At 49.0% G+C, this 21,808-nt stretch overlaps 1 protein-coding gene across 3 annotated transcripts in view; it reads left to right on the top strand.

Moving 5' to 3' along the window:
* RASL12 (RAS like family 12) overlaps nt 1–21,808 on the top strand; it is a 29,268-nt gene that overhangs the window by 1,979 nt on the left and 5,481 nt on the right. For 2 of the 3 annotated variants that reach the window (XM_034783877.1, XM_034783876.1), the window contains exons 3-5: nt 5,214–5,270; nt 14,425–14,498; nt 16,015–16,205. In XM_034783877.1, the coding sequence (XP_034639768.1) occupies nt 5,214–5,270; nt 14,425–14,498; nt 16,015–16,205 (322 nt within the window). The remainder of the gene's footprint in view (nt 1–5,213; nt 5,271–14,424; nt 14,499–16,014; nt 16,206–21,808) is intronic. The other variant, XM_034783878.1, reaches the window with a different exon arrangement.

The raw sequence follows: 21,808 nt of genomic DNA on the forward strand, positions 1-21,808 counted from the left end.
CAGGCTAGGGCAGGGGGTTGGTGTGTGGGATGGGCTCTGGGCTGGGGCTGGGGATGAGGGGTTTGGGGTGCAGGAGAGGCTCCGGGTTTGGGAGGCGCTGAGGGCTGGGACAGAGGGTTGGGTTGCGGGGGGGGGGTCAGGGCTCTGAGCTGGGGCCAGGGATGAGGGGTTTGGGGTACAGGAAGGGGTTCCAGGTTTGGGGGGCTCAGGGCTGGGGCAGGGGATTGGGGCACAATCCATGGTTTGAAAAACACTGCTATAGAGGAAACGTGCTATATAAGTTCTAGGCCTTGATATTATTTCCTTGAAGCTATGGGTGTAAAACAAGCAAGTGGGTTACAAGTTTGCCGTGCAGCTCCACCAGGTAATAAATGGGAATTTACCATAGAGACTCAGCTTTGCCTTGATCCTGGGCTTGCTCTGTGGTTCCCAGGCCTCACATGATCATGCCCAGGAAACCAAAAGCCAACACCCGCTGGTACTGGAGCTAAGCTGCTAACATAGCATTAGTTCACCCGAATGTTATGAAAGTGGCAGATCCTCACAGCTTCCACGGGAATAACGTCAGTTGTGCTAAGCTGTCCGGGGGAGTTGTCTGGATGAAATCAAATGTAGTTCTGTAGGAACTCCATTGTATTTGAGCATTCATCACAGGGCCAAACGTATCTCGCTGGTTTCACAGCAGTCACATCGGACATCCGCATGGCCCATCCAGTATAAAATGTGGCCCAGGAATCTTCCAGGTGAGGAGAGCTGCCTTTGGCAAACAGAACTTTCCTCATTCCCTTTGTCCTTCTCCAGATGGGTGAAACCCCACAGAGAAGAAATTGCGATGATCAGAACTAAGGCCCTGATCCAACAAAGTGCTTACATGCCTGCTTAACTTTAAGCACGTGAATCGCCCTATTGAAATTAACAGCACTGCTCATGCACTTAAAGTTACGACGTGCTTAAGTGCTTTGCTGGGTTGGACCTACAGCTCAAAACCTTTAGATTCTGTTTACTGTAACCACGATGACTGCATTTACACTGCCTGCTAAAGCATAAACTTAATAGTGTTTGCCTGTTAGCCATTGGTAGACTCTATAGCAGGGGTCGGCAACCTTTCAGAAGTGGTGTGCCGAGTCTTCATTTATTCACTCTAATTTAAGGCTTCGCGTGCCAGTCATACATTTGAACATTTTTAGAAGGTCTCTTTCTATAAGTCTATAATATATAACTCAACTATTGTTGTATGTAAAGTAAATAAGGCTTTTAAAATGTTTAAGATGCTTCATTTAAAATTAAATTAAAATGCAGAGCCCCCTGGACCGGTGGCCAGGACCAGGCAGTGTGAGTGCCACTGAAAATCAGCTCGCGTGCCACCTTCGGCACACGTGCCGTCGGTTGCCTACCCCTGCTCTATAGTATGTAGTCAATTTTCCAGGAAAGCCCGTTCCACCATCCTACAATTATTCTCACTGAAGTCAACACACATGCTCAAGACAAAAAGGTTTCCTAGAAATACAGGGGTGAATCTGTAGTGGGAAATTGCTTCCCTCTGGAATGGCATTTTCTTCATGTTGGCATTTATACAATTCTGACTAGAACTGAGTGACTAATAAATTTGGGTCCAATTTGAACTGAAACTGATATTGTCACAGGGGTTTTCCCCTGAAAACAATTCACTTTGATGTTTTGTTTTGGGTGGTCCCCCCGCCCTTTTTTTTTAAATGACCCAAATTTCGAAACAAAATGCCATTTTGAATCAAAAAGTCGAAATGAAATGTTTCAAAATGGTCAGAAAAAAACACTTCAACTTTTCCAGATTTCCTTTTTCAGTCAAAACTATTCTTCAACTTTGACCTGAATGCGGAAATAATTTCAGAAAAATTATTCTGAAAAATGCATTTTTTCTCTACTTGGCTATTCACTGAAAATGTTTTGCTCTGTTCTGATGGTGATTAACATCTGATCCTCTCTGCCTTCCACCCAAACCCAAAGAACTGCAAAGACCTTAGACTTTCATTCATTCCTTTTGTTCTTTGAGTGAACTGATTCAAGCAACCTAATTTCTGCATCAACACAATGCTCCTTGTGTGAATTTTGACACTCAACGAGCTGCCGCTTCCTGGCTAAAACGTCTCTTGCATTCTTTGAGAAAAGCATGTATAGAGGTGGCTGCTCTTAACAGACTAGCCTGGTACCAAATCCAACCCATCACAAGCAGCAAAATGAATCTGCTGGATTCTGCTCTCCTTACACAGACAAAACACCCTTTGATTTTGATTGTCATTCGATGGAGCGAGGCATGGTACAATCACATGCTAAGTGACGATACCGGTCCCAAACAGCTTACAATCTAAGAATCATTTTCGACTATGGGAGTAAGGACTGCAGGATCAGTCCCAAGTGCCCAATATATAATACAGCTTTCTCCTTTCATATATTATACAGACTATATGATACTAACCCTGTTATCTACCTCCCTTTATATGGTGCTCTGCATCCATAGATTGCAAAGTGCTCTATAAAGGAGATAAGTAGCATTCTCCCCACTCTACAGATGGGGAAATTAATGCACGGAAAGGGGAAATGACATGTCTAAGGCCATGCAGCAGAGCACACACCAGGATAGGACTAGATCCGAGGTCTCCGGAGTGCCAGCCAGTGTCCTATGTATTTGGTCACGCTCTCTGCCATAACAGATGGCAGCGTGGTATAAAACGATGAGCAGTAGTTTGGGGGTAGCTGTGTTACGCACAAGTGGCTGAGCTGTGAGAGAGATATGGAGGGCGTCCAGAGGTGAAAGTAAACCGGTACGCCCCGGTACGGCGTACTGGCAAGAGCCGGTTTGCCGTACCAGGGCGGCCCTCCTTCCCCAGGGGGCAATTTAAAGGGCCTGGGGCTCCTAGCCACCAGATCCCCACTGCTGGAGCCCTGGGGTAGGGCTATGGGACTCTGGGGGCTATTTTAAAAGTCTGGGGCGCCCGCTGCTTCTACTGCCCCGGTCCTTTAAATAGCCGCGGGAGCCCCGCTGCTTCCCCAGGGCTCCCGCAGCTATTTAAAGGGCCGGGATGGTAGAAGCAGGGAGCTGCGGGCCCTTTAAATAGCCTCCAGAGCCCGGGGTAGCGGGGGGGGCTCCAGGGGCTATTTAAAGGGCTGAGGCTTCAGCTGCCTCTGCTGCCCGGTCCTTTAAATAGCCGCGGGAGCCCCACCATGTCCCCAGGGCTCCCGCGGCTATTTACAGGGCCGGGGCAGTAGAAGCAGGGGAGCCCCGGGCTCTTTAAATAGCCCCCGGAGCCCCGGGCTGCTGCTGCTACCCGGGGGCGGGGACACTTACCTTACAGGGTGGGCTGGGGCTGGCTCTGACTCTCTCAGCCCCGCCCCTTCTGCCCTAGGCCCCACCCCTTCTGGGGATCAGAGCTGGCCCCAGCGTACCGGTAAGTCACTGGACTTACTTTCACCCCTGAGGGCGTCTCAAAGGAACGCCAGTAAACCCTTTGTATTACCCGCCCCACAGGTAATACGTAGGCTACCGAGCAGGAAAGCTGGTTGAGAGAGTTATCAACAATTTGATGGGGTGTGTGTTTTGTGTAACTCCACCTCCATAAAGCCAGAGGCCTTCGTACTGCAGGCCATGGAGAGGGAGGAGAAGAACTGTAGCTAACACATCTGAAAACGCCCCTGGAGAGCTTTTCTGAGCTCCAGGTTTGGAGCTGAGCCACCTTCTCGCCAGTGATGGAAAGGTCCCATTTCCAGCCACAAGACGTCAGCCCCTCGACCTCTTACGAGTGCAGACTGTGTACTGCCCCGCCTGCACCGCACATGGCGAGAAAGTTGTGAGCGGCACAGGAGTGCTGCGGAGAGGCTGCCGTTCAGCCATTCAGCAGAGCGCTTAAGCACACGTTTAACTCTCCGCACCTGCTTAAGGGTTTGAGCCTGTGCTCTTTGAAGTCAATGTTCCGGCTCCCGTTCCCGTCAGCATTGCAGGATCACACCTCAAGAGCTTTGCCGAATAGGGATGGGATGGAAGGCAAAACAGGTGTTTAAGTGCATTGCCCAATCACAGCCTTTACTTCCCTGTCACATGGCGGGTCAGTATCTGCAGACGCCAGTGGCAAAGGAGCAGAGAAATTGGAGGGCGGCAGGGGAGGAAATTCCACATTTGAAGGAAGAAGGAGTAGATTGATTTTAAAAAAATAACCAGCTGGTGCCTGGTGGAGGGTTTGGAAGGGTAACATAAGGCCTGGTGGAGCTAGATTGGTAGGCAGAGTTCAGGGGAGCAGTCAGACGTGCACGATGACCACAGTTATCACATGGAAAGCACGGCCACTCATCTGCCATATGTTTCTGTTTGTACGATGTTGCATAAAGTAAATAAACATGAGAAAAGCCATCCCGTAATTTCTAGTTAATGCAAACGACTTTCTTCTGCCCCAAGCCTCCCCATGGCTTTGCACTCAGATTATATGGAGGGCCTGTGACTATGTCCTGGGACAACAAATGTCCAACTCAGAAATGCCATATGATGCTGTGCTTTTCCTGGCAGTACCTACGGTGCATTTTAAACTCGGCCTGGTTCAAGCTGGCTGGGGTTCGGAGGGCCCAGTGACATTATATGGGCTGTGGTCAGTTGCAAGGTGTAATAAATTAGGACAGGTTTGGTTTTGACACCTGGCGATAAGAGAAACTTTGGGCTAAATCTTTCTGTCGGTGGGGCCGCTGGAGGAAAGGAATCCTGGAGCCAGATCCTCAGCTGGCAGATGTTGCTACAGTGCCATTGACTGGTGGATTTATGCCAGTTTCCACTCAGCTAGTCAGTGTCAGAGGTGGGATTAGAATGTAGAAGTTGTTGGTCCCAGTCCTGTGCTCAGATCCCATCTCTGAGAAACTCCTAGGGGAATTGTGTTAGTGAAATCTAATCGGTGATCCTTTGAAAGTGTGCTGCAGGCTCAGCAAAAGTGAAATGAGTGTGTATAAATAGACCGTGTAATAGTTTGTACCACTCCACAGATGGGAACTCTGGGACTCACCCTGAGGGGAAGAATAGGTGTAGGGAAGTTTTAATTTCATGAGCAGAACTAAACGGGCCCATGAACGGTTTCTCAAGGGAGAGTTTGTCCGTTTCCCTTTGCACGGGGATGCAAGAGCTACTTGCTACTGGTGTGAAGCTGAGTTGCAGAGACACGAACAAAACTGAGACTAAACAAACCTTGTTTCGCCTTTTACAGCACTGACTGTGAAGTTTCTAACCAAGAGGTTTATAAGTGAATATGATCCCAATTTGGGTAAGACATTTTCTTTGCAGTTATTTTTCCCTTGGTTGTCGTCTGCATGCCATTTCCTGGAACACTTGTGTGCCTGTCTTATTATTGCTGTGATTTAAGCCAAGCAGTTAGTTTCTGCAGCTTTCTTTAGCCATCTGGTACCAAGCTGGCAGATGAGAAAACATTCTTCCTTTATAAGTGGACAGTAATTCTTTCCTAGGTCTAGGTTTTCCATAAATATGGCATTTAAGGGAGGGGTGGGGGAAGTACGGTACTTTGAAAACAACTAAACGCTTGGGAAATATAAAACCACGAGAACTTAATTACACTGAAAAATGCTGATTGAAACCCACTTTTCTCATATGTAAATCTCATTTTCCAGGCACTTTGCATCGGTGCTTCCGAATGTCATCGCTAAGGGGGTGTGCTGATGAAATTAGCCGCCTCTTTATTGGATTTCTTAGTGCTCGTGGAAATCATGGGAAAACACCAACTTCTATTTTCTATCTCAAAAAAAAAAAAAAAAAAAAAGATTCCTCCTTATTCTTTCCAACCATTGGTGCTTCACCGTTCCTTGTTTGGCCGTGTACTGACTCCCGACTCTCTCGTTAGCCCTTTGGTGTCAGTTCTGAGTTCAGCAGTGGCCCTGAGGCAGGTTTGGGAGGGTAAATCTGCTTTCGATTCAGAGTGAACCAATGGGCTTGACTCGCCCATCATTGACCCCGATGTAAATCAGGAGTCAATGGGGTTACGCTGAGGAGAGGGCAGGATCTGCCCCACTGGTTGTGGGTTAGTGACAGGCGCCATGGGTTGTCCTCATTATGATTTTCAGTTGGTGTTAATGGGCATAGCTCCATTGGTGTCAGTGGAACTACGCTGATTGACACCAGTTCTGTTGTGTGTAGGTTATTATACCGCACTCATCGCTATAGTGCCTGAGTGTCTTTGCGGGGGGGCATTCAGTACCGTAACGAACGTCAGTCACATGTTGTTTGTTCTCTCATCCTCTCACCAGTGAGAGAGATGTGGGCAGTGGAGTGTATTGTTTTGGTAGGGTGTTTTCTGTGTGTGTGTGTGTGTGTGCGCGCGTGCGCACATTGCTCTATATTGTGTCAGAGATGGCAGGTCAAAGAAATGCTCTGCGCACTTGGAGCGGAAAATGGAGATGGCCCTTAGATCCCGGGGGAGTTCACTCCACAGTCTCAGACCAGCCCCTGGGAACGTCCTGTCTTCCTCACAGACAAGATTTACCCATATTGACGAGAGTTCCATTGTGCCAGAGGAGCGAATAGAATAGACGAGATCATGTGCTCCTTATTTGGTTAAGGAAAAAGGAATTATTCCTGTTCTCTACTGGTCATTTCACCATATGCAGCTCCTTTGCTACTAGTTCTCTCAACCCCAGGCACATTCCAGCTGGTATCTTGTTTTACGAGTCTCATAAATACACTCCTGTGTCGAACAGCCTATCAAGGGAACAGGACCAGGCTGAGAGAGGCTAGATGACAGAAATCACAACTCTTGTCCCAGGAGGTTGACAAGAAAGGAAAACGGAATCTGTCATTACAGACAGCAGAGATAAGAAAAACAGCTTCCATAGTTCTGGAGGTAGCATTGGATGACTAGTCCGATTAATAACTCTATAGGACAAGATGATTTCAGAAATATTCCCTCTGCAGTCTTCCTCAGATAAACTTCCCAGTGAAAGCGGTGGGAATTTGGTTCTGAGCAAGGGCTGTGGGATTTTGCCCAGCATTTGAGAGCCTTTTTTTCTTATACTCATGTTCATCAGCAGGGGCCGCCGGGGATATGTGCCCCCGTTACAAGTGATCTTTCACAAAGGGGTAAAATTCCCCCTGCGCGGCAGGTCAGCACAAGGACTATGCACCGTTTAAGTCCCTACCTCCCACCCCAACCCTGAGGAAAGAATAAAGGGACTTCTGCCGGTGAGAACTCCTAGAGAATCCCGGTTCCTACATGGAATTCCTCCACCCAGGGGAGAATGGGCAGAGGTTGTCTTATTTTTGGTTCCTTCTAAATCTGCATCCAGACGTCTGTGAATCCGGTACAGAGGACAGCTGAAAAATACATAGCTGCCTGGAGTTCATTGTGGTGGCATGGAAAGGTTTATGTGCCAGTGTTCGGCAGGACTACACAGTGGCCAAGTCCTTATTCCTGCTGAACAGAGTTGTTTGAAAATTCATAAAAATTCATAACGGGGGAAAGACGGTTAGAGACATTAGCAAAGCAATGTAGTTATTGCCAGACTGGATCAGACCATCTAGTCTCTACCCTGTCTTTGAAAGTGGCAACCACCAATGGCTTCAGAGAAAGATGTGTGTACTCTGCAGTAGACAGTGATGGGATAACCTCTCCATAGGGAAAGTTTCCTCCTGACCCCCATTAATTAGAGTTGCCCTGAAGCATGAGGGTTTATACCCTTCACATCATTTTTCCTCTATTATCTGCTGTGTATGAATAATCTCCTGAAATCTGGATAGTGTATTCTATTTCCTCACCAGGCTGCTCATCCCCTATCACACGCATACACATTGGCTTGTTATTGTAGAGTGGATCCAATCATGAGTTTGGAGTTATTAATTGAGAATTTGTTTTATGCTCCTTGCCCTCTCTTCTATTAAGAATGAGATGAACTTTAGAAACCAATATAAGGAGGCGGGGAAGAAGTAGAGCAAATTTTGCACCTGCCGATCTTCCACAAACAAACTTCACACAGAACTGCCACCCTACACGCCGCTCAACATTGCTCAAACAACACCAACACCTTCAATACAATCACGGGGCTTTGCCACCCTCCCAAACGCTATCTGTCTGTCAATGTACGATTGGCTGCTAGTCTCTTCTCGCACAATGGGCCCCTGTTCTCGATTGCCTTGGCACTCCTGGGATAAAAATGATAACGGTTATCAATAATTCATAACGATTGACAACGTTCAAAAATGTTTCAGTTCCTGATCTGCCCCAGCCATGTTTAAGGACCTCATCCGCAGCTCACTGACGTACAGGGAAAGGCGCAGGTGGAGTTCAATCAGCTTTTGAACACTCCCTAAGCACCTGAGTGTAAACCCAAAACAACTCATTCGTTTTAATGAGCTACACAAGAATAGAGCAAAATGTGGCTTCAAAGAACCAGCCTAGAACAAACCTGATAGCATTGCCGATGGAAATGGACATTCTCTGTAACAAAACCAAGAGAGCAAATCTGGGGCCTGAACTATCATCATAAATTAGGAGTCCCATCCGCTGACCTCTGAGCTGTCCTGTGGCTAGAGACTGTGCTCAGTCAGAGCCCTCTTCACATGGGCAAAGGAGTTTGCATTGGAACAAGTGTGTGTGATCCAAAACCCGTCAAAGTTAATGGAAAGATTCCCATTGATTTCAAAGGGTTTAGGTCAGGCCTTAAGAGAGGCAGCATAATTGCTTAAAGAAACAAAGCTTCCTAACATATTTATTTTCTTTTCCCTTAAGGCCTGCTCCAAAGCCAGGAGAAGTCAGTGGAGAGATTCCCAATGGCTTTTGGATGTGGCCTATAGTGTGTTTCAGTGTCTCAGCGGTGCACTGCTCCATCTGAAATGGCAAACTAGCAAGTTGGGGAACGTGTTAACTTTGGTAGGAAACTAATATCCCAGAAATGAGCAGCCGATGCAGAAGTCCAGAGATAACTATATTTTGCAGTTAAATGTTCTGGGCATTTTTTCCACTGAATCTCTGTTTGAGTAATTAACAACTATTTTTATGGGCCCAAATCCAGGACATTATAAAGAACCGCAAATCATTTCTTGTGGCCATTAGCCAAGAATGCACTAAAGACCTAATAACTCAGCAACTTGTATTCCTAAAAATCCTTTCCTCAGACCTTGTTCAGGAACTCACTTTCAAAGACGGGAGAAGAGAGAGAAATCTCCCATATTTTAAAGCCTCTCAAAAAGATGACTGGAAATATGTAGTTGTAGCAATGGCTGAACTTTCATAATTGTTATTTCACAAGTAATCTCTTCTTCCCCATTTCTCAAGAAAGGGACAGCCATTGCAGCATAAGTTAACAGACAAGAACACCATCATGCCTCTGGCTCCTGATTCTGCATAGCTCTGCTTTTCTTACCAGATCAAACCTTTTCTGAACATACCTGTGCGACGGCTGACCTATTCTCTCCCCTGTCAGAATAGGCACATGTGCATTTGAGCCATAGGTCCATTGTGAAATATACACCCTTGGTTTCCAGTTGAATTGGTGGTTTTTACCTTTACTGATGGCCAAGAAAGAAAATATATCGATGAGTTCTTGATTTGTGCTTTTTAGATTTTTGGAGAAAAATACTGAAGCTCTTGTCTATATTGTAATACTTAGCACTGGTAACTGTCACAAGGCTTTGGAGACACTGACCTGGATTCATTGCTGTGTTACTCCAGTTTCACACCAGTTTAATGCTACTGGAATCAATGAAGTTAGCAAAACTGGTATAAGGCAATAGCAAATCAGGCCTACTAGCTTTCCCACTCCTCCATGAGGTAGGCAAGTAAGCTTTGTAAAGAATCAGCTACTCTGTGTGTGTGTGTGTGTGTGTGTGTGTGTGTGTGTGTGTGTGTGTGTGTGTACCACTGCTCTGTACTGGATAGGATCAGAATTGCTTGACTGTGTGTCATATGCCCTCTATTGCTATCAGTTACAGGAGATTTTCCTATAGCTCAAGTGTGAGTGGCATCGGTGTTTGGAGGAGAAAGACTTGCAATTTATTCCTGCTGTCAGCATGAATTTTCGAGAAGAGATGGCATACAGCATAGTGACATCTCTACTGTGGTGTTAGGTGGCCACAGATTTGTTAAGAAAATTATTGACCCATTTTCCAGATGGAGAAATGAAGGCAGAAAGGTTAGGTGACCAGGCTGCTGAGCAAGTGTCAGGAATTCCTGGTGTCTACACATGCACTCAGACTATTAGCCTGTAGTACTCCCTGGGTATGTCTATACACGGATAAAACCCGCCACTGGCCTGGCTCAGCTGACCTGGGCTCGGGCTCCAGGGCTGAAAAATTGCCATGTAGACATCTGGGATCGGGCTGGAGCCTGAGCTCTGGGACCCTGCATCTACACAGCGATGTTTACTTCTCAGCCTGAGCCTCGCGAGCCTAGGTCAGCTGTCCCAGGCCAGCCATGGCCATGTTGCAGGCCTTTTGGCACTAGGGGTGGTGGGGCTGCTGCTGCTGTTTGGAGTAGTTTCCATCATATACACAGGGCTTACAGTTTGGTTCAATGGCTCTCAGCACCCCCACTGTACAGATTGTTCTAGCACCCCTGTTTGTGTAGACGTACCCTCTGTCTGTGCACATATGAAGTCCTGTGACAGTTACTACTAAGTACCTCTGCCTAGGAATGTTGTGGCTGCCGGCTAACAGACTTCTGAATGTTAGTTAGCAAGAGGAGCTAGAATGGGCGAACTCTCCTGGCTGATTCATTTAGAGGAGATCCTACAGTACTCGCTCTCCTCCCTTCTTTTAACAGAATGTTTCTTTTCTGCCCTTTCCTTGTGGCGTGTGCTGATATTTTGTTGCATGGAACAGTCTTGTCCTGGGCCATGAAACTTCCAGCCCTGGCAAACAGCAGCATGCAAACCTCTTTCCTTTGCTCTCATTTCTCAAAACCGAACTCATCAAGATAATTGAGATGTGAACTCGTAACCCAGGTGAAGTAAGATCAAAGTGCCTGCAGTGAACTGCAGCCCCCGTGCCAGAGATGTGTCATTCCTCTAATAAATGCACCAGAGAGGAAGTTCATCAGATGAATTTATAGCAGAATTCACTTACATAAACCCCTTGCTATTGCCAAGTAAGCAACACATTAATTCTGAAATGGGTTAAACTCTTTCCAGTTCCGATCTGAACCATTTATGACAGGATTTATTTTGACAGCTGAAGTTTTAGCAGCAAAACATGACCTATGTGCTACTCTCCTACTGTAGACTTGTTTGTTAAACCAGGTTTAGCAGATATGTTGAAATGTTTATGTTTATGATTATGGGGAAACGATGGTTCTTACTCAACCTAAAAAGGAGATTCAACTTTTGGTTTAAGAGGGATGGCCACTTAGCAGAAGGATACAGCTGAAGCAGGAGGTTATTTTCACTTGGCACAGTGCCCAGCCAAGCTCCCAGTGAAAGCAAGGGACTTTTTCAATTGACTTTGATAGAAGCTGGATCACGCTCCGAATGTGGAGGAACTAGTGAGTTCTATTGTGGACAAAAGAAAAAAGTAAAAACATACTAGTGGAATTCAGTGGAAAAATGACCTTCAAATTGCCACTCAATGTGCAGCGGCAGCCAAGAAAGCGAACAGAATGTTGGGAATCCTTAAGAAAGGGATAGAGAATAAGACAGAAAATATCATATTGCCGCTATATAAATCCGTGGTACGCCCACACCGTGAATACTGCGTGCAGATGTGGTCGCCTCATCTCAAAAAAGATATACTGGAATTGGAAAAGGTTCAGAAAAGGGCAACAAAATGATTAGGGGTATGGTACGGCTTCCATATCAGGAGAGATTAATAAGACTGGGACTTTTCAGCTTGGAAAAGAGGCGACTAAGGGGGGATATGAGAGAGGTCTATAAAATCATGACCAGTGTGGAGAAAGTAAATAAGGAAGTGCTATTTACTCCTTCTCATAACTCAAGAACGAGGGGGTCACCAAATGAAATGAATAGGCAGCAGGTTTAAAATGAACAAAATGAAGTATTTCTTCACACAATGCACAGTCAACCTGTGGAACACTTTGCCAGAGGATGTTGTGAAGACCAAGACTATTACAGGGTTCAAAAAAGAACTAGATAAGTTCATGGAGGACAGGTCCATCGATGGCTATTAGCCAGCATGGACAGGGATGGAGTCCCTGGCCTCTGTTTGCCAGAAGCTGGGAATGGGAGACGGGATGGATCACTTGATGATTACCTGTTCTGTTCCTTCCCTCTGGGGCACCTGGTATTGGCCACTGTTGGAAGACAGGCTACTGGGCTAGAGGGACATTTGGTCTGACTCAGGATGGCCATTCTTATGAGAAGCCAACCATAGAATGCATGTATAGTATGGAATGGCCCATAGGTACTATGGTGGTAGGTAGGTAGGTAGAAAGTCCTTGTGAGCTCTGTGGATTTTGAAGTATAGCCTACATTAGATCTTAAGGCTTGTTCAGAGTAATAGGTGAGCTGAATGCACTGATACCTGATTTGCATATGCAAATGCAGGTTGGCCTAGGCTACATAGGTACGCATCCAATGTGACATGTGTTGGTTGTGGGTGCAAACACAGATGTGTGTGTGAAAATACAGCCTTTGTTTTACCTGGGAAAGGGGGCTCAGGACACTTGTGCGGCTGAAGTGGTGACTCAACGGAGAGCTTTGCGCAGATACAAAGGAGACTGAGGGATGCCAGCGGTGCTGGCCACCAAAGGCCTCATTGAGACAGGACTGTGGAGAGAGAAACTCACTGAAATTCCTTGGAGGCTGTTGTACCAATAATGGGCTGGATTCATGGCTATCATCAAGGTGCTCACAGGAGAAGGCAGATGCTGGGGGTGAAGGCTTCAGACAAGAGCATAGAAATCTCCCTATTGCATCCCCTTGATCCTGGGGCTGCTAGATGCAGGGCCAGCCCCTCTGCACCAGGCTGGAGCAGCCTCTGGGCTGCTTTAATTTTCACCAGCTCATGGGGCTGAAACCAGTCAGGGATTGGCACAAGGTGGGGACATCCAGACATGTCCTCTTTCCTCTGGTCACAGCCCACATGACAGCAGCAGGGAGGGCGTGTTGAAGGCATGTGTCTATGATTGGCTCTGAGCCATCAAAGGGTCCATTTTGAACTGGGATGACCCTTGTGGGACCAGGTTCTACAGCCAGCATCCACCCACGGTGCAGCACAAAGTGTCCATATGTGCCGGAGGATCTGGCCCGGTGATATATACAGGGAAACTAGTGTCAGTAACATCTGTGGGCCAAAACCATCCCTGGAGTAACTGCCATTGCCTTCATTGGCATTACAGCTGGGTGCCTTTGCTCTTGTGACCAGATCAGTCCGATCAGCACCAACAAGCAATTAGAGTTGATCGTTTCCCAAGAATCTAGGAAAACGGGGGATGTTTCCATCTCCAATCAGACAACTGTCCAAATAGCTCTGTTTTCCAGACTCCTGCCATATGCCCTGTCAGAAACTAGCCAATCAACCAGCTTCAGGGGCCGATGGGAATAATTGGCCCTTCTTTTGTCTCTTTGTAATAATAAACACATGGCAAATGTATCTCGAGGTAACAACTGTATTGATTTCATTGTATCTCTCTGCTGCATCCTTCATGTGCCACCTGTCTTGGAGGATACGGTCTCTGGGCCTGGGACAATGTCCTTCTACACGTTTGTACAGAACCTAGCACAGTGGGCCTTCGGGTCTGAATAGGGCCTCTAGGCACTACTGTAATGCAGATATGAAATAATAGCAAGGTGTACAGGCATAACCGTGGTCTAGTCAAATTATATGGCTAAGCTCAACACTGACGCTTCTTAGTAGAGCTTAAAACGATGGAAAGCGTGGGAGGTGTGCTAAGCAGTGAGGAATAATGGCTTGGTTTTGCCTTTCCGATTCACCCACTGCTAGCAAACCTAGTGGCTAGAGCCTTGTGATCAGTGCTGTTCTTCAGGGGCCAGAACGAGGGACTGGGCGCTGACTTTTATTTTCCCCCAGGGGTGCTCCACCCCGACTCTGCCCTGAGGCCCCACCCCTACTCTACCCCTCCCCCAAAGCCCCGCCCTTGCTCCACCTCTTCCTGCCCCTGCTCCAACCCCTCCCCCGAGGCCCTCCCCCAACTGCTACTCGCTGCTCTCCGCCCTCCCCCAAGCCCCTTCCCCAGCCACCAAACAGCTGATTGGTGGTGCCGCCAAACAGCTGGTCGGTGGTGCTGCCGAACAGCTGTGGCTGGCGAGTGCTGAGCACCCACTATTGGCTTTCCGGGGGTGCTTGAGCCCCGGAGCACCCACGGAGTCGGCACCTATGTCTCCACTTCCATTGAGTGGCAGATGTAAATACCCGAGGCTCAGCCTTCATGGACCTGTAGCCCAGAATGTGAAAGGCTGTCGTCCCACCGGCTCCCCGCTCACAAGAGCTCATCTCTATTGCAGAGGACACCTACACATCAGAAGAAACTGTGGACCAGCAGCCAGTGCTGATGAAAGTGATGGACACAGCTGACCAGGTAATGGCCAAGGGCTTCTCCAGGGGATCGAAGGAGGAATTCTCTGTGCCTCTAGAAAAGCTGGCAGGTTCCTGCTCCCTGTGGAGCATGCAGCAGGGTTCTCAATAGAACGGGGCAGTGACTGTGAAATGAAGGGGGAAACGGGCTCTGCATGGTTTGCTGTGAAGTGTCCCATTTCACCAGGGGTGAACTATGCCCCTGTGCAGAGGCCAGAACAAGGCATATGTCCAGAGCGCCTCAGTGCATAGGCCCAGTTCTGGCCTGCTACACAGGGGCCAATTTCATCCAGCATGTCGACCTCAGCATTAGAGAGAAAAGGAGCAAGCCGGGAGGTCGGAGCTCCAGGTAGCTGACTACGCGAATCAGGTATTTGTACCCAAGCTAATTGAGGGTAGGGTTTTATCCTGCTGCCTGTCACCGTGGTATCTGAGCGCCTTCCACGTACAATTGAGTGTGATAGCAAGGTCCCTAGTGATTTCATTAAGTCTCTGGTTCTTCTTCCCAGCTGGGCTGAAAACTCTGCTTGGGGTAGAGGGTTGGTATCTGTTGCCTAGGAGAGCATTGTAAGTAACAACGGTGAGATAGCTAAAGGAACCCAGTGCAAGAGGGGCTGGACACCCAACTTTCTGAGGCTCCTTGGAAAAACCTCCAGCCTCAAAGGGCCGTAATACCACTGGGGCTGCTTGTCCCATCGAGAGCTGACAGAGCTTTGGCCTAGGTGCTGAGCTCCATTCCACAGAGTCCCCATACTGAAGTGACCCCTCCCCAAGCTCCCGCTGCCCCCAGGGCAGTCTGTGCTATCGTTCGTTACAAGTCCAGGCTAGCTGCTTCACTTGTACGATACGTCAGCAATGTCTCTGCAGCATGACCCAGACAGGGACTCACTTGGGTGTATATATTTTCTTGTTTGTAGCTCATGGAGTAACTCCAGATTCTATGTGTAACCGAGACCAGCTGGCGTGTCCGGGTACAGGTGACACGCAAGTGGGGCAGGGGCTCTGATCCCAGCCTCCTTCCTGCTGCTGGCGTCGCCAGGGAAAGGGGGCCTGGCGAGAGTGACCCACCAGTGCCCACTGGAGTCAATGGAAAGATTTCCACTGCCTTCCACTGGGCTTTGGACAGGCCCCCTGGAGTTTGCCAGTCCATCCCAGAAGGCCTTTCCACTGGCTCTCCCTGCCACAAACAGAATTTCTTTGTTACAAAGAAAACCCACCGATTAAACGAATCAATGCAAAAGGCCGCCTGAAAGACTAGTCTTCCTGGAAGCCTGCCCGATCGAAAACCTGACGCCGCCACGGCGTGCTTTTGATTGCTCTGATTCGGGGCAGCGTGAGCTGTTTAGTATCATTGATTCGTTGCACAAGGAACTTTTTCATGCCAAGCCAAGTCCACTCTCAAACGGCCTTTTGAAATAGGCTTAGTTTTGAAACAATGGACAAAGCCCGAGAGCCCCCAGACGGGCTCTGATAGTGGCACCGGGGGCCTATGATAACGCTGTCCTGTGTTACTGTGCTAGGACGTACCGGTGAACTGCGAACGCTATCTCAACTGGGCCAATGCCTTCATGGTCGTCTACAGCATTGACAACAAAAGGAGCTTTGAAGGTTGCCAGCAGTACCTGGATACCATTTCCCTCCACACGAAAGGCATTCAGCACGATTATCCCATCCTCCTGCTGGGAAATAAGCTAGATTTGGAGCAATACAGGTAACAATCTTGGATCTGTGCCATGCAGAGGGGTAACGTTGCTTAGTCCAGACGGTCCCGTGGGGATGTGGTCTGTGCTGACTTTAGCCTTTCATTTAGTTCAAGTTGCCCCATTGTCCTCTCTTCATGCACAGAAGGGCAGTGATAAAGCAAGCTGCCCTGACAACGTACCTCAGCTTGAACTGGAGGGGACAAGGGAGTTTGGGCTCCGGCCATGTCTCTGCTGAGAAAAGGGGACAAGTTAGTGCCGATGGTCGTGGTGATTCTGTGACGTGAACACCTGTTCACCGAGCTCTGGACTGAGACGGTGAGATTATATTACACCAAGGCCGCGGCGTGTTTCTCCTGAACTCGCTTTTGGGCTGAAAACTGCAGCGAGGAGAATATGTTTGGCTGAATCCCAGGGATCAGATGCTGCCGTCCTCACTCATTAATTGGCTGGGTCTTGCCGAAGGGCTGGAGGAGGGGCTCTGATGTTAGTGTTTGGGGGAGGCTCTGAAAGCGTGAACGCTTTACGGGGGCTACATGTGAGATTGTCATTTCTGAGGATTTTCTCTGCAGAGAAAAGGGGACATTTCGCTGCATCGTTGACGCTGGATTGGCAGCCAGGCAGGTAGATGTAGGTTTATTCTGTTAAGGTGAATTGAAGGGAACACATATCACTGTCATCCGCTGAAGAACTCGCAGATGTGTGTGTTTGGGGGAAGAGGGGGGCAGCTGGTCAGCTGTTGGGGCTTAACTTCTATGAGCTTCAGAATGTGCATCCTGCTAGCTACTCCCTAAAATGGCCGACGGGTTCGTTGTTTTACAGTAGAGACCTTCTTAAATGGCAGATCTGTTTTACAAATGAAGTGGAGCCATTAACTTATATTAAATGCCTTCTTTATTGCATCCAAGGGCTTATTCTCACACACTCTCTCTCTCTCTCTCACACACACACACACACACACACACACACACACACACACACACACACACAATCTGACCCTNACACACACACACACACACACACACACACACACACACACACACACACATAAACCCTACATGCATTTCCCTCCCTCAGTTTCCGGAACACTCCAGAGCATTCTTCAGGCTGGAGGGGGGTTCAGGGTCCTTCTCCTACAGCGCCTGGGTTGCATTCCCAACCCTGGAGCCCTCTCGCTTTCCCCAGGTCACTTGCTTTGGTCCTGCAGTTAACTGGGCCCTCTCTGCTCCGAGAGCACGCCCGTCTCTTCCCCTCTCCTGCCCCCAAAGTCCTGTGTGGGTTTTAAGAGTCTCCCCTCTGGAACCCCCCAGGCCCTGTGGTTTTTAAAAGCATCAGCACTGGTGTTCCTTTGTCCTGCCTTTGGGGATTCTACCCAGCAGGTCCAACTTTGTCTCAACATCTTGCCTCTCTGATCCATAACCACCAGCTGTCTCCCCATCTGCTTGGATGCTTCTCTTCCCCCCGTTTCCTCCATCTGCTCCCTGAGTCTCAACAGGTTCCCCTCGCTCTCACCCCTGCTGTCACCGATGCGACAACACCCCTGCAAGGATGAGCCCAGGCTCTCTGGATCTGAAAGCCGCTGCTTGAGTTAACGGTCCAGAGCTGTGAGTTTGGTGGCAGCTGCATAAACCTCTGTACGTGCCCTACCCGCAGTATGGGGAGGGGGGACACAGAGATCACGAGTTACACCTGTATCTAGGGTGACCAGATGTCCCGATTTTATAGGGACAGTCCCGATATTTGGGGCTTTGTCTTATATAGGCGCCTATTACCCCCCACCCCGTCCCGATTTTTCACACTTGCTGTCTGGTCACCCTACCAGTATCCCACAGACTCCACTGCAGGGTCTAAGTGGGTCGCTCTGTGCAGGCTGTCCTTGTCTCACAAAGGGTCTGGCTGCCCCATCCACGGGCAGGGAAGATGGCATGGGCGTTCAGCTAATTCACCCAGGGGCTCATCTACCCATTGTCCTTTAGAGAAAGCCACTCACCTGCTATCCCGGCAGCAACATCCACTGGAGAGAGGGAGCTCTGGGGCAGTGGTGTATTAACCTGTCAGGGGCTGGAGGAGCCAAGGCCATGGGCAACAGTAAATGAGGGCAGATCCAGCAATCAAAAGAGAGAGGGTGATATTCTCAAATGGAGTTTCCATCTGTGTTTTGATTCCCCTTGGCTGAGTGTTTCCCTGTGGTCCATGGACTGTGGTCATGTATGCTTAGGGGCAGATCTTCTGGCAATATAGGCACACAAATGAGTGTGCAAGACATGCCTACAAGTGTGCACCCAGTGCTTAATTTGTGCGAGGACTCGGCGGTTCGGTGCCCCGGCAGCTCCGGGCTCGGCGGTTCGGAGCCCCGGCAGCTCCGGGCTCGGCGGTTCGGTGCCTCGGCAGCTCCGAGCTCGGCGGTTCGGAGCCCCAGCGGCTCTGAGTTTGCCATGTCAGTTATGAAAGTAAAAATATTGCTTGAGCCTCGGCACCAATTTCATTGCAAATTAAGCACTATGTGCACCTAATTTATGTAAATAACTAGTTCAAGCTGCATGTGCAAACTGAGTAACTGCCCCCACACATGCAACCGATGAGATAATTGCTCATGCAGTTACCCAATTTTCATGAAAGTTTGTGGCGACTGTATGCGCAAACAGGCATGTCTGTGAGCCTGGCCCTGGCCGTGGTCTGTTCGTTGAGGGCCATATTTTGCTTTCCATACTCTGGCTGAGTATTCTCTCACTACAAGTAGCCCCATTGATTTCACTGGGGCTGCCCCCAGGGTCCAGTCCTATTCAATGTGAGGAATGGTAGCAGAACGTGGCCCCTGAATGGTGGCTGCGCACAGTCTCAGCTCCAAGGGGAATTGGTATGGTTGATCACAACAGAAGTGCCACAGCCCTGGGGCAGGGAGTGAGAAGAGGCCACTGGATGGAGGTTTAGGATGGTTACTGTAGGATATAGCACCATCTTGCCAGGAACGGCAGTGTAACAGCCCTCTGTCCCGGCCCCAGGCGCTAACTGACACCAGCTGCAGTAGCAGCTTGTTGTCTGGCCAGCAGAGGTTTGTATCCCAGCGTGACACCAGCTCATCCAAAGGTCACCTTATCTGGGCGGCATTCTCTAGAAAAGGCCCCCAGAGTGGGAGGATTGAAGAGGGCATGTTGACACATTCCCCATGCAGCTCGGCCGTGCCCAAGTTCCTGGAACCGCAGGGGACATGGCAAAGGTTCTAGTTACTCTCTTGCAGTGGCTTTGTTTGCTCCAGAGTGCCTGAGTCACCCTGCTCCCTGCAGAGTCTCCCCTGGTTCCCCTCAAGGCTACAGCTTCTGGGCCAGTTTCACCTCCCTCCCAGGTCAATACCATCAGGTTGTTTGCTCCCTGCTGTTTTGTGCCAGGTGCAACGTCTGATGTAACATCAGTAGCTCGATGGATTTCATGGCGCTCCTTTTTCCTTCTGGCTATGAGTACGGATGAGCCTGACCTGAGCAGTCCAGGCCTGCCTCTCCCTAAGTCTCCAGGGGTTCGAGAGAGCAGGTTCAAAGTCTGGCTCTTGGTCAGGACAGCCGGGGCTTTGGTATTCAAGGCATGGGCCAGGCCCATTACTAGCTACAATCTTCCCAGCAATCGAGGTTGCTGGGGCAGACCACAATCTCTTCGGGCTTGGGATCCAGCCAGCCCCAAGCCCCTGGGCGTGGCTCCCCTAAGGTACCCTCCCCAATCATGGCCCTTCCCCTGAGCATCTGTGTGAGGAGGAGGAGAAGCTGAGATGGCCTTAGCCCTCCATTCCTCAGGGGCCAGGCAGCTGGACACCTGTTGTGGGTTTTTTTAAGAAGAGTTCAGGTAATCACTAGGGTTTCCCCTCTGGTTTTTCCCTCCCAGTTACACACAGAGTCTAGTGATTTTCTGGAAAGTGAGTTTGGCAATGACTGATTGATCGATTGTCCAGGGGTAAGGAACAAGGTCACAGTTGATTGCCCCCATGCCAGTGGGTTTGGTAGCTTTAGCATAAAGATACAATCACGGCACAGTCAGGGTCCTGTTCTGGCCACGTCGAAATATATGGAGCTCTGATTTCATCCTCCTAGCTTCAGTCATGACCAAGTATTTCAGCGTGTCTAGCCCCCTTTGCCTGCTGATTGATTCCAGCAACCATGGCACCTGCGAGCCAGTCTCCCTGTGCCGAAGAATTGTAGAGCACGTGGGTTTCTATCATATGATGCAGTAACACAGGCCAAAATGCCAAACTAGCAAGCAAGGCTTTATTTCACCACGACAACCCGCACGGCAGAAGGGAGAGACTTATTCTGTGCCTGAGCCGCAGAACAGCGTGACTCTACATATATGGTTCAAGGCTGAGGTCTCGGACTTTTGCATTTCCTGACGTTTTCACGTTCAAATTTGCAAACTTGATCTCATGTTAATGTAGACGTTTGGCATTTAAAGTCTGTAGGGCTTGATCTGCTATTGGAAGCCAATGGAAGCTTTGCCCTTCACTTTGGTGGGTTTTGGATTGGGTCCATAGTGAGTCCCTAATGAGTAATTTCATGACGCTTTAATCATAGAATCATAGGACTGGAAGGGACCTCGAGAGGTCATCTAGTCCAGTCGCCTGCACTCAAGGCAGGACTAAGTATTAACTAGACCATCCCTGACAAGTGTTTGTCTAACCTGCTCTGAAAAATCTCCAATGATGGAGATTCCACAACCTCCCTAGGTAATTTATTCCAGTGCTTAACCACCCAGACAGTTAAGAAGTTTTCCCTAATGTCCAATCTAAACCGCCCTTGCTGCAAGTTAAGCCCATTGCTTCTTGTCCTATCCTCAGAGGTTAAGGAGAACAATTTTTCTCCCTACTCCTTGTAAAACCTTTTATGTACTGAAAACTGTTATCATGTCCCACCTCAGTCTTCTCTTCTCCAGTCTAAACAAACTCAATTTTTTTTCAGTCTTCCCTCATAGGTCATATTTTCTAGACCTTTAATCATTTTTGTTGCTCTTCTCTGGACTTTCTCCAATTTGTCCACATCTTTCCTGAAATGTGGGGCCCAGAACTGGACAAAATACTCCAGTTGAGGCCTAATCAGCACGGAGTAGAGTGGAAGAATTACTTCTCATGTCTTGCTTACAACACTCCTGCTAATACATTAGGGTTACCATATTTCAACAATCAAAAAAGAGGACAGGAGGAGCCCTGCCCTAGCCACCCCCGTCCTGCCCTAGCCCCGCCCCTGCCCCTTCCACTCCCTCCCACTTCCCGCCCCCCTCAGAACTCCCAACCCTCCCCCGCTCCTTGTCTCCTGACTGCCCCCTCCTGGGACCCCTGCCCCTAACTGCCCCCCAGGACTCCACCCCCTACCTAAGCCTCCCTGCTCCTTGTCCCCTGATTGCCCCCTCCTGAGACCTTCCCCCCATCCTAACTGGCCCCCAGGACCTTACCCCGTACCTGTCCCCTGACTGCCCCAACCCTTATCCACACCCCCACCTCCAGACAGACCCCCGGGATTCCCATGCCTCATCCAACAACTCCCCACCCCCTGACTGCCCCCCCCAGAACTCCTGACCCATCTAAACCCCTCTGCTCCGATCCCTCTCCCCACCCCTGCCCCATGACAGCCCCCCCCCC

Source organism: Trachemys scripta, chromosome 10 (genome assembly GCF_013100865.1).
Source record: "Trachemys scripta elegans isolate TJP31775 chromosome 10, CAS_Tse_1.0, whole genome shotgun sequence".
Taxonomy (NCBI): domain Eukaryota; kingdom Metazoa; phylum Chordata; order Testudines; family Emydidae; genus Trachemys; species Trachemys scripta.